This window comes from Panthera tigris, chromosome D3 (assembly GCF_018350195.1).
Source record: "Panthera tigris isolate Pti1 chromosome D3, P.tigris_Pti1_mat1.1, whole genome shotgun sequence".
Classification (NCBI taxonomy): domain Eukaryota; kingdom Metazoa; phylum Chordata; class Mammalia; order Carnivora; family Felidae; genus Panthera; species Panthera tigris.
Window position 1 is genome coordinate 78,190,184 of NC_056671.1, and position 13,687 is coordinate 78,203,870.

The window sequence follows — 13,687 nt, forward strand, 5'->3', positions numbered from 1 at the left end:
AATAAATAAATAAGAAGTCTTTTCATTGCTTTCTGACTTACACGATTTTCTGATGAGAAGTCTAGTCGTGATTAACATCAGTCCCCTGTACATAACGAATCTTTACTTGGCTGTTGTAAATTTTTTAAATAACTGCTTTTAACAATTTGATATGATATATGTTTTCTGGCATGGTTTTCTTTCTGTTTGTTCACCTTGGGGTTTGTTGAGCATTCTGGGATCTGTGGGTTTATAATGTTCATCGAATTTGGAATTTTTATAGCCATTATCTCTTCAAATATTTTCCTGTATCTCTTCTTTCTGGAACTCCAGTTAAGGATATGTTAAATTGCATTATTTTGCTGCACATATCATTAGAATTTAGGTCATCTTTTCTTCAGCATTTTTTATCCTTTTGATTCAGCTTGGATAGTTTTGATTGCCCTTTCTTCAAATTCATTAGTCTCGTCTTTTTTTCCCTATAAGCTCTAATCTTCTATTAGGCTGAGCTAGTGAACTTTTTATTCCAGATATTTTCGTTTTTCAGCCCTAGAAGTTCTGTTTAACTTAGTTTTATTATTTCCATTTAGCTTTTTGTTATGTGCATGTCTTCTTTAAATTCTTGAATGTATTTGTAGCAGATACGTTTTAAAGTCCTTACCTGCTAATTTCATTATCTCTGTCATTTCTGGTTCTACTTGTTGATTTTTTTTCTAGGTTGCAAGTCACATTTTTTAAATACTTCTTTGTATATTTTGTCATTTTTATTGAATGCTGGACATTGTGAATTTTTTATTTTGAATATAGATGTCATCCTTCAAAGAGTGTCAAGTTTTGGTAAGTAGTTAACCTACCTGTGGGTCAGAGTTACTTTCAGGTCTTGTTTTTAAGCATTGTTAGGTCTCGAGTAGCCTCTTATTCTGGGGCTATTTTTTAAAGTAAGTAAGTCACACTCTGTCCAATCTAATAGGCAACAATTTTATAATTTTAATTATTAAAATACTGATAATGTATTATCAATTAATTTGTCAATTATTAAAATTTAAAGAATGTATTAAAGGCACATTTATGTGCCATTCCTTGATTTCTTTTGAGATTGACAATTTTTTTTTCATTTGCCTAATGTCCATTTTTTATTTTTTCCTTTTGTTTCTTGTTTGCAATCTTCCTCACATCTTCATTTCCAACTTTGGTGATTTGACCTGGCTGGGAGGGACAGATTGATTCCAGGTCATATAACCTGATAAATACTGATAACCCTCAGTTCCTAAAAATACCGAAAAATTAATTGCTTTAATTATCAATTGTTCTATATATTTTTCATTCAGTTACTGGATTAAGTTGTCTCTAAATCACAATTATTTGTAATGAAGTAGATACTATTTAGCTGTTTTTTGGTTTACATCATTGGGATAACTTGAGATTTGCCTTGATTTTCCAAGACTCCTGTGAGTCAATTAGCACAGATGTTATTTATAGATCTGGTTCAAGCTAGGTTGTACTAAAACCTGTGAAATTCAACTTGGAATTATTTGTCCCTATTAAGTCCATATCCTAACGGCATTCTTCATAATGCAGGCTTTGAGAAAATGTGGGAAATTTTGAGGAAAAAAATACAAATTACATGTATCGACAAATAGAATGTAGAGATACAAATGGCAATTCATTCCCTCAATGTAGAGAGACATTTAGAAATGCCTCAACCAAGGCAGATAATTGAAAGAATTAACGTTGAAAGCAAAGAATGAATACTGCTTTACATATTAATATTTTACATTCAGGGAAAAACATACATTACCTGAAAACAATTTCAGATTCTGATAACAACACACGGTCTATTTAGAAAGCCACCAGGTGGAAAGGAATAGTACGTTATGTTGTTTTAGAGAAATGAAGACATTAAGGTTGGAAGATCTAGTTTTGGCCTAGGGCCAAAACTCTGCCATGACGGTTGTTGGTTGTACTTTGTTGGGCAAACCCTTTTAAGTTTTCCATAGGTTTCTATGCTGTGGATATTTTGCTAGAATTATACATCTGTATAAAGCAAATGGTGATTTGCAAAAACGAAACAAAACTCTTTTTTTCAACTTTAAAGATACGCTAATAAAAGAAAGCTATCCTGTAGTCTAGACACAATAACTACAAAGGAAAATGTATGGTTTCAAGTATGTTCTGTGATTTTTATCGTTTCTCCTTTCGATGTGTACAAACAAGAAGTTTGCAAGTGCTTGTGGGAAAATTAAGCTGAAATGGGAGATCAAAGAATCACATGAATGTAAAGACCAGGTAATGCATGAGTGATTTTCTCTCTATACTTTGTGTATTTAGAATATCATGCTTCATGGTATTGTCAGAAACAATTTCCCAAAGATGAAAAGAAATTTTCCCAGAAGAGAGCAGTGACTTATGAAAACACATGAAGTTAAACCTGACAAAGTAAACACATATCAATATGTCTCCGGGTGTTTATCGAGTTATCATGTCTTTGTGTTCCGTGGCTTTAGCTGTTTACTGTATCTTCAAATTTATCTCTACTTTTGAACCCATATAAACCAGAAATTGTGTGGAAAGAAAGGCTAATACATATGATCTAGGTGAAAGTAACAAATTAACCCTTCTTTGGATTTTTATAAATGTGTAAATAATTGAATGATATTAAGCACTGTGGAGGCATATAAGGAATTGAATGCTACTTTTTCTCATCTTCAAAGTTTACACAGTCTAAGAACTAGAGTATCCACATAGGTAAAGTTAAAAAAATAATAAAACACCAGATAACAATTGTCACAATCTTCTATGTTTTACATGTTGAAATTCCAAACATTTTTTATATCATCATCCAAATATATTTTTTTCAATTTTAGTAGTTAATAAATGCATAAATGTGGGCAAGGCATGTAGCTTTTTTGTGCTTCCGTTTCCTTATCTGAAAAATAGTGCTACAGTATCTGCACATGACCTAGATTGTTAATTCTCCCCAACATCCATCTCATCTTTGTTTTCGTAATGGTCAACGTCCTATTCTCTGCTCACCTCTTTCCTGCCTTATGTACAAAGTGTTAACAAGGAAGATGTCCATCCAGCAGGAGACTATAATTTCTACCCTAACTTCCATCTTTATATGGCCATGTCAGCTCTCTGGTCACATGACTAAGTTCTGACCAATAGGACCTACACAAGTTCTACATTACACCTCAAGTGACAGTCTAATTTCTCTTACTTCCCTTCTCTAATCCCTTGGTGTAGAATTCAGATACAGTGCTAGCAAGCTAACTTTGTGGATGAAAAGTGGGCAAAAGCAATAATTTTCCCCTGTGCTGTCCAGTTAAGTGCCACAGGTGGCTGTTCAGCACTTAAAATGTGATGGAAGAAATGAATTTTTAATTTTGTTTGGCCTTAATTAAATTTAAAAATTGATACTCTAGTTATTGAAGAACTTTTAAGTATGTTTGAAAACATATGTAAATTAATCTACCGTTTTCAACTGAAACTTTCATGAAATCTAAGAATAGATCAAGTATTTCCCAATTAACATGTAATTAAAACACCCATTTAACATCTAATTGAGATTTGATGCATGTTTGAATTATAGTATTTTGGATATAATAGGTTAAGCTGGATGAATTTTTAAAGTTAATTTCACCTGTTTCTTTTTATTTTTTAAAACTATGATTAACAGAAAATTAAAAATTATACATGTGCCTCACATATGTTTCTATGAGAGAGCACTGATCTAGGCAATGGAAAAACTGCAAGATAGAAGGAAGTCAGGTCTTTGGACAACTTCATGGACAGAGTAAAACAATAGCTCTGAGCCATTTACCCATTTGGACTTCTAGCAATAAATCTTCTAATTGGCTTAAGTCACTACTATTTTGGTTTCTATGAAAGCAGCCATATACTGTTTTAATTAATAAACTACTTCATAGAGTTTGGGGAGGATTAAATGAGCTAATCCTCATTAAAGGCTTAGAACAGATCATGCCACATATTAAAGGTTCAATGCCTATAAATTATTACCGTTATTATATCTCTCAATTTCAATGAAATTTTCCACCCCCTTATAACTCTATATCATTTTATGTATTTATACAATATAGTGCCATCATCATTCAAATTCATGCATTTAAATTAGAATTCATATTGAAAAATTTGTCAGAAGGCCTATGCCTCTGCTCTATAATCTGTTCATCTCAAAGATGATAAATAGCTCTTACTCAAAGTTTTACTAATATACTTAATAGTTCAACCACCAACCCGTCACCATTGTTTCTACAACCATAAGGAAGTCACAGTCATGTCACAGTACATCTCAAACCATTCTCTGGTTTTCTATTGCTCTAAGGATAAGCACTAAACACATTCATGTGCCCTTCCCACCTCCCCCAGGATTACTTCTCCCTGTCCATTTTTTGGGCCGTCCCATACTCTGGTTTTGCCTTATTTCTTCAGTTGGCATCTCAACATCTTGTGCATTTGTTTGACGCTTCCTTGAATGTGTTCTCTTCCCTCATCACCTAGTTACATGATTCTTTCCCTTCATATTTCAGCTCACATATCATCCTCTTTAGAGAGTCTTAGATGGCCTTCTAGACTGGGTTAGTCTTCTGCTAAATATGCACAGAGCACCTTGGTGGCACCTTCCTGTACCACCCTGTCCCATGCCTCTTCTAGAATCTATGATTATAATCTTTACCATAAATGTAGCACTTTTCCCATTATTAAAATATGATACTGTTTTCTGTCCATTACCCACTTTTCTCTTAAGTTGTAACTTCCTTAAGGGCAATACTGAATGTACATTTTGTACTTCCCCTCCCACATCAAGACAGAACTTTTTAATTATTATTATTATTATTTTAAATATAAGCTCTATGCCCAATGTAGGGCTTGAACACACGACTCTGAGATCAAGAGTCGCATGCTCCACCCACTGAGCCAGCCAGGTTCCCCAAGATAAAACTCCTAATAAACACATTAAACTGCCAAATAAACTATACAAAGTTGACCAATATTTGGTGTGATGATTCAGATAAGAATAAAGATCACTTCAGCTCAATGGTGGAGATAAGAAAATATATTTTTTTAGTGTTTATTTGTTTATTGAGAGAGAGAGAGAGAGAGAGGGAGGGAGGGAGCATATGCACAAGCAGGGGAGGGGCAGAGAGAAAGGGAGAGAATCCCAAGCAGGCTCTGTGCTGTCCATGGAGTTAGAGGCAGGGCTCGATCCCATGAACCATGAGATCATGACCTGAGCCAAAATCAAGAGTCAGATGTTTAACCAACTGAGCCACCAGGTGCCCCAAGAAAATATTTATGGAGCTACTAAGATGTGAGTGGGACTTGCTAAGATAGAATTCAGGATAGGGGTTAAGAGAGTATATTTAGAACAAGAATGACTGGGATTGAATCCCAGCTCTGCCAGTTAGCTGTGTGATTCTTGGCAAATAATGTGACTTATCGGTGCTTTAGGTTCTTCATCTGTAAAATGGAGAAAGGAAACAGCAGCGGTATCTTATAAGGTTTCAGGGAGAATTAGATGAGTCAATACAAACTTAGCTTAGAAGAGAGTATCAAGTACATACTCAGTACTTGATAAATATGTGTTAAATGTGACCTTTGGATTAGAAGAAAGGGAGAAGGAAGCCATTTAAAACAGGTGAAATTTCACAAACTATAACGCAGGGGATTAAGAAAAGAGACTGACCTTCCTTTTGAGGTGCAGACAATTTCTGTAAATGAGTAGTAGGAGGTAAGGCAAAGAAAGGGTCAGTGAAGGACTTGATAATATAATGGTTGGGAGGTCAGTGCACATTTCTGATCAGAGCAGTGGCATTCTTAAAATTGTTTCCTGTTTGTTTTTGCCTGTCAGCATTGCCAGAGAAGAGAGACATAAATAATTGTTGGAAGCACTTAAGAGGCCTTATCTCTTTTGATATCTTAAAGCCATGAGTAGGTATTAGTACGATGCCCACTTTATTGACGGTGAAATGGAAGCAAGGAGAGGCGTGAAACAGAGCAAGACAATAATAACGTCAAAATCACAGGACTTCTATGAGGATTCCACGTATGAAAAATATTTAGCTCCATACAAAATACGGCAAGGGTCTGGTGAAAGAAATCTATAGGCTTTAATATTAGGATTGCTGTCAGTCAGAAGAGGGGAGTATCGCCCTCCTTTTCCTCTTTTTAGTCCTGTATCCTGTCGTGTAATATAAGAAAGCTTTCACATGCTTTGTCAAGAAAAATTGTGAGTTTTAATTTCAATGTGCCTGTGTTGTACAGACATCTAAAATTAGGGGGAGGTGAAACAAACAACAACATGAATTTCCCATGTTGGGGAGGGCCAGTTCTATGCTCCTATGCTCAGCAGATCTATAAACGAAGACCTAATTGCCAACAGCGAGGACATGAAAGGGAAAAAAATGAGTGATAGCTAGAGAGCACTTCATGGCTCGAAACCCATTTCCTCAGAACAGGGATTGTTTGAGTCTTTTTGAACATAGCGTACTGGTGGTTATTATGTGCGAGAGAGGACGGACAAGGTGGCGAACTTCGGCGGCTGACCTTGGACTATGAGGGCAGTCCCACGGTGCGACCACTGGGGCGAGCGTGGGTGGGTTTATTGACAGAGATGAGTGCGAGTTCAGGAGTCACGAGAAGGGTTCGTCTTTACAAGATGATGCGACAATCTTCCTTAGTGGATGTCGCAACCCCATCAGAGCCAAGAAACTCTGCAGATGGTTGAAAGAAATGGAAGAGCAGCTCCTTGGGATTTATTTATGGTTTTTTTTTTCCCACTTCTATGCCACCTCTACAATCATCAGTTGATGCCTCTGGAAAGCAATGAAAGGAGGAAATGGTTTTCAAATCATCACACTTCTATATTCTTGTTTGTTACAGCCTCTAAGTGAACTTCTTCATGAGGGAAAAGTTACAATAACTGGTTCAAGTTGGATTGGAAGTTGTAAATGGCTTTTGATAAGCCACAGTGTTTGTTTCTATTATTAGAATAAATCAAGTGTTACTACTCTTTTTATAAATTGCACCCAAGTGCCTAGGATAGAAACCAAGGTATCCCAGGTGATTTTCTTATGTGAATCATCAGTGTTTTCCTGCTCTTTCCTTAACATGCTCAAACGTGCTTAACAATGAAAAATAATGTTGACCAGCACATTATTCAAGAGCTGTAAATCCCACGGGATAATTGAACATTTGATAAATTCTGGAGGAAATGTGTCCTTGGAAATGGGGCTCAGAAGTGATGATCATTATGTATTTTTGGATTGTTTAAAATGTTAAAAGTTTTGGGGGGACCTGGTGGCTCAGTCAGTTAAGTGCCGACTTCAGCTCAGGTCATGATCTCGTGGTTCATGAGTTCAAGCCCCACAACAGGCTCTGTGCTGACAGCTCAGAGCCTGGAGCGTGCTTCAGATTCTGTGTCTCCCTCTCTCTCTGCCCCTCCCTTGCTCACTCGGTCTCTCTCTCTCTCTCTCTCTCTCTCTCTCTCTCTGAAAAATAAACATTAAAAAAGTTTTTTTAATGAAATACAATGTTAACATTTTCAATCCAAAGGCAAAAAGTAACACCTGTGTTAAAAGGGTGTGAATTGTATCATTAATATGACCATGCATATTTTTCATTTTCTACCCTGTAATGTTGAGTACCTAATACTTCACCCTGAAGATAAAAGTTGTAATTGTCAAAAGGGAAGTTGAAACCCATTCCTTCTTTGACATGAAATCATACTTTAAAAAAGCCATAATGTTTAAACACAAATACACTACCATCATCTTTCATTTAATTCTCTAAACAAAAAAGAGCATTGTATCCCTGCCCTTTTTACAAATAATGAAATTGCCTCAGATTTCTGTGCCATCAATAAAAAGACTTTAAAAGAGTCTATATTATAAATTACAGCAGCTACACAACTTTAATGGTCAAGTTCTTTTCCATCAGCTAAAAGCACCCTCTGGCTCCACATATTCTTTTAAAGCAGATACTATTTTTTTTTTCAAACAACATGGAGTGTGGAGATACCCTGGCAAGTAAGTTAAAATTTTGTGAGAAGAAATGGGGATTCAACGGGAATTATTATTAACTGAAAGAGTGGGATTGGGGTGTTACTTACCAAAAACTGCAGACTGTCAAACAAGTCTTACTTATCTTATATGACTATTAATCATGCATATTAGTCATATACACGTATTTTGACAAAAATACATTAGCAATCTTTGTCTTACTTAAATATTTAAAACATTCTGTTTTGTTGAAATTTTGTTATTTTTGTTATTAAATATAAATTTAACCGAGTTTTAGGTTGTAGATTCAATGTGTGTTGAGCTATAATGGAGTCTAATTCTTCTGTCAAATCTTTTGGTTTTTACATAGTTTCTTTATAAACATTTGTAATACTATTCCATGTGTAGAATCTTTTTAACTTCACTTTTTCTTGTGGTTTATGTTTCCTCTAATTATTTGAAAGGAGTTATGTTTCTAAAACTTTAATTACTTTAGAATTTATTTATATTAATATGTATTATTCACTGTGTATAGCAGTGAACCTTTCGAAAAGCAATTTTCCTCTAGAAAAAATATTTTACAAACAATTGACCTAATATATGTCTACCGGGCCAACATGTAAAATGAAATTTGTTTTTAGGTACACTGCATGCTTTGCAAATTGTCTCACGTTTCTGTCATTGCTGTCTCATACAGTTTTTTCATGATCAGGATTTTATTCTTTATGGAAAAAGCTATAATAGAACATTTTTATCTATCATACATAAACACATAAAAATGTTTAAACATTATATCAATGCTTAAAAACTAAACTGAATTATTTTTGCTGCAGTATTCAAAAATTCAGTCTGAAATATTTGGGGAGAGCTTATTTTATTTTAAGAAAAATCCATTAGAACTGGAAGAAATTAATACTACTAAGCTTATAAAAGCAAAACTATAAAATTTAGCTAGAAACCATTTTCTGATTACTTCATGTTTTCTCCATGTCTAGCTACAAGTAAACAGCTTGATATTATGAATTCTAGTCTATACTTTCTTTTCTCTTCCACATTGTCCAGAACATTAAAAGATACCTAAGAATGGCTTGTTTGCTTGATTGGATGTTTCGTTCAATATTTTTATTGAAGAGGACCTCAGGACATACTGTTTTTAAATTTAATTTTTAAAGGATAACTTAATGGTCTTTGGATTCAAACATCTGTCTATCAATTCTAGTCCCACCAGATAAGCTCTTTTTTTTTGTTGTTAATCATAATAGCATTTCTATCATAACTATGTTATGAGGATTGAAGAGAATAATATATGTGAGATTTCTGGGCCATCATATGAGTTCAAAAATATCAATTATTACTATTACTTAACTTCTTTAAATCTGTTTGTCTGTGGGGCCCCTGGGTGGCTCAGTGGGTTAAGCATCCAACTTCAGCTCAGGTCATGATCTCATGGTTCGTGGGTTCGAGCCCTGCGTCGGGCTCTGTGCTGACAGCTCAGAGCCTTGAGCCTGCTTCAATTCAGTGTCTCCCTCTCTCTCTCTGTCCCTCCCCAACCTGTGCTTTGTCTCTTCTCTCTGTCTCTCAAAAATAAGTAAAATTTAAAAAGATTAAATAAATCTGTTTATCCACATACTGAGAAAAATGTGCTTATATTGTAGGACTATTGTGAGGATTGAAATGTGTGCAAGGCACGTAGGGCTCTTAATATACTGTAGACATTGTTACATACAGTTAAAAATGTTAATAGCAGGAGCGCCTGGGTGGCTCAGTCGGTTAAGCGGCCGACTTCAGCTCAGGTCACGATCTCGCGGTCCGTGAGTTCGAGCCCCGCGTCGGGCTCTGTGCTGACAGCTCAGAGCCTGGAGCCTGTTTCAGATTCTGTGTCTCCCTCTCTCTGACCCTCCCCTGTTCATGCTCTCTCTCTGTCTCAAAAATAAATAAACGTTAAAAAAAAATTTTTAAGACAGCTTTTTTTTTTTTAACATTTATTTATTTTTGAGACAGAGAGAGACAGAGCATGAACGGGGGAGGGTCAGAGAGAGGGAGACACAGAATCTGAAACAGGCTCCAGGCTCTGAGCTGTCAGCACAGAGCCCGACGCGGGGCTCGAACTCACGGACCGCGAGATCGTGACCTGAGCTGAAGTCGGCCGCTTAACCGACTGAGCCACCCAGGCGCCCCCAAAAAAATTTTTTTAAAATGCTAATAGCAGGATCTTATTATGAAATAAGAATCATTACTTACAACTAAACCATGAGACGTCTTAATTACTAAATTCCTAATCCTGTACACTAAATTGATATGAAACTAACAATCACAAATTGTATCATTGGTTCTCTATATGGTTATAAAAGAGCCTTACATGATTTCAGTAGTATTTCTGCTTCTCCCCAGTTTATAGCTACCCACCAGAGATCATGTGTGAATATAAATAAGAATTTCAATCGTTAAGCATTTCTTGGAAGCGTCTGTGTGGCTACAGATAAAAGCAGTAAATACATATTTTCAGCATGTTTTAATAATCAAAAACTATTTAATTTTTTAACTTAGATAAAGAACAGCTGAGAAAAAAATCTGGTCATGCTTTTCAATCAACTGAGAAAAATGTGACAGAAGGGGCTCACACTGAGGAAGTAATGATTAATTTATCAAATGCTTATGCTTCAGGTATGGATGTCATTAACAAACGTTTCATTTTTTAATAAAAATGTTATGTCATTTACATATTTATTGAAGCCATTGTAAGGTCCTTAAGATTTGATGCTTTAACTTACTTTTAAAAGTGCAACTACCTGGGGCACCTGGGTGGCTCAGTCAGTTGAGTGACCGACTTCGGCTCAGGTCATGATCCTGAGGCTCCTAAGTTCAAGCCCCGCGAGGGGCTGCTCCGAGCCTGGAGCCTGCTTCAGATTCTGTGTCCGCATCTCTCTCTGCCCCTCCCCTGCTCTCTCCCTCTCAAAAATAAATTAACATTAAACAAAATTCAAAAAGTGCAATTACCAGTTCATTTGTTTGACAAGGCAACGATAAGGTCCATCTAGGGGATCTTGAAGGTTCAATTACTCCAATGGTGTGCATCTAAAATGGCTTTTTTTTTTTTTTTTTTTTTTTTTTTTGGTGAAAATTGTTATCCAGTGAAACTTTGAATGAAGATTCTGAGTAAGATTTGAACACATGCTACTTGTTACTTCACATGGCCTTTTAATATCTTTAATGTCCAATGATCAAAACTCTACGCCCATGGGGATTTTCCTTGCCATTCTAGTTACTGACCTAGCTTTTTATCTCTTTTTTTGCTCTAGATTTGTTGCCATCCAAGGATGGTAAAGATTTAACTAAATGTTTTCTGCTGCAAGTGGTAAATATTCTTCTGCATTACATCAAAAAAATGTTTGATGTTAAGAGTAAAATACTAGACTTTCATCATCCTCACCAACTTCTTGAAGGTTTGGATGGGTTTAACCTAGAGCTGTCTGACCACCCTGAATCTTTGGAGCAGTTACTTGTTGACTGCAGGGATACCTTAAAATATGGTGTTAAAACGGGTAATTTTCAAATCAATGCACCTGAACTGGAGACTGAATGAATGGCCTTGAGTTTTTGTGTGTGTTGGAAAACGGTCCCATTTTGCTCATTTTTACTTAAAACATTCGTCTAGTTTGTTTTCAAATTGGTGTTATCACATATAAACTGTTTAGTAGTTAACAAAGAAAAGTAAAGTAAATACAGTGGTTTGGGCTTGAAGCATTATATTCCAATGGCAATTAAACATACAATTTTAACTTACTTCTTTTCATTTGCCCATATTCATTATTAATGCTCAATTGACTACCCTTCTACATCAATAAAATATATAGCAATAAAATTATATATATCTACATCCTATATGTTAGATATATATGTAGATATATATATCTACGTCCTATATGTTAGAAATTATGTTTTCTGATTAATTTATTGTAACTTTATTCTTAACCACTTAAAGCAATGATATGTCCCGGGGTTAACAATGTTTGACTAGGCTCTATGGACCCCTTTTTCTAAAATCTTAAATGTATACTAAATAATGTATTTGAAACAACATAATCTTTGGAAAGAGGCACACACAAAAAAGTGTCCAAATACAACCTGTATCCCTGGGTTTATTACTCATTTCTTATTATGTGATCTTTGAAAATACTTCATGTGCTAATAATTGAAAGTTATTTGTGTATGCCGACTTGCCTCGTATTTGATAGACATTAAACAGACACTTAAAATAATGTATTTTTGACATCACAGAAACTTTAAGCATCACGCATATTTTATCTTCAGACCAAACTGATCAAGCATGCCAAGAAACAAAAATAATTTCTATTTGAGAATGCTCATTTCTGCATTAATTTTAATAACAAAAATAAAAAAGTGCCTCATTTTCACATTTATCTTGTATAACCTGGATTTTCTTTGACAGAACACTATGCAATATTGCCATTTAAAGTCCTGGGAGGGGCACCTTGGTGTCAGTCAGTTAAGCTTCTGGCTCTTGATCTTGGCTCAGGTCATGATCTCATGGTTGTTAGATCAAGCCCTGCATCTGGTTCTGTGCTGGGCATGGAACCTGCATAAGATTCTCTCTCTCTCTCTCTCTTCCTCGCCCCTCCCTGATTCGTGCGCATACATGTGCTCTCTCTCTCAAAAAAATTAATTAACAATTTTAAAACCTATACAAAAAAAAATCCTAAGAAAGTCATGGATGATTTCTCACAGAGTTTTAGTTATTACAAAAAGACATACCACATGGGGAGCCTTGGTGGCTCAGTCAGTTAAGCGGTTGACTTTGGCTCAGGCCATGATCTTGTGGTGTACAAGTTCAAGCCCCGCATGGGGCTCTGAGCTGTCAGCACAGAGCCTGGAGCCTGCTTCGGATTCTGTGTCTCCTTCTCTCCCTGCCCTCCCCTGCTTGCGCTCTGTCTCTCTCTCTCTCTCTCTCAAAATTAAATAAAAACATTTTAAAAAATGCAAAAATAATAAAAAGACATAACACAAAATAATATGCTCAATATGATTTCAATTATATTTAATTGTATTTTAAACTGTGTGAAACTGAACATATATACATGCACATGTATAAAACTACCTGTTCATAATAAATACGTTCTTAACTTATATCTTCCAAGTGTTATAAATATTGTAAGCGTTTGGATAGCTAAGTAGATATTTTCTCTACATATATGCATAAAAATTACTGTCCTGTATGTAATGTTTTCTGGTCTATGCATTTCTGTAACGTGTAATATATTTACAACTGGAAAAATATTATTAAATAAGACAAAAAGAAAGCTTCCTAGGATCGTGAAATAAAAGGCATGTGTCAAGACTGAGTTCAACTGTGTAAATGTGAAGTTGAAATAATTTTTAGTTAGAAATAAACATAGCAAAAGGAAGTTCTGAAAAATAGCAGGGCAATTGAAGCACCGTGACAGCTTTAAATCAAGTTCTTCATCCTTCCCTTACCCAGCAAGGCAAAGGCAGAGGAATCTCCAGGGACCCATTCTCCCCACGTTTGCATTTCCCAGTATCAAGCACAGAAGGAAAAGCAAAGATACTAAAAAAGGGAAAAGTCAATAGTAAAAAGAAACATGTCGTAACACAGCCCCAACTTCCAAACCTTCCATTCCTTCCAATTTAATGAACATTTATTAAGGCCC

General features: G+C 35.5%; 1 protein-coding gene across 1 annotated transcript in view; it reads left to right on the forward strand.

Annotated features, from left to right (window-relative positions):
* The first annotated feature begins 2,178 nt into the window (after positions 1-2,178).
* Positions 2,179-13,687, forward strand: part of LOC102958633 (glutamate decarboxylase 1-like) — a 36,967-nt gene continuing 25,458 nt past the window's right edge. Inside the window, 2 exon segments of the mRNA XM_015536799.1 lie at positions 2,179-2,265; positions 11,275-11,542. Coding sequence (XP_015392285.1) covers positions 2,179-2,265; positions 11,275-11,542 — 355 coding nt within the window.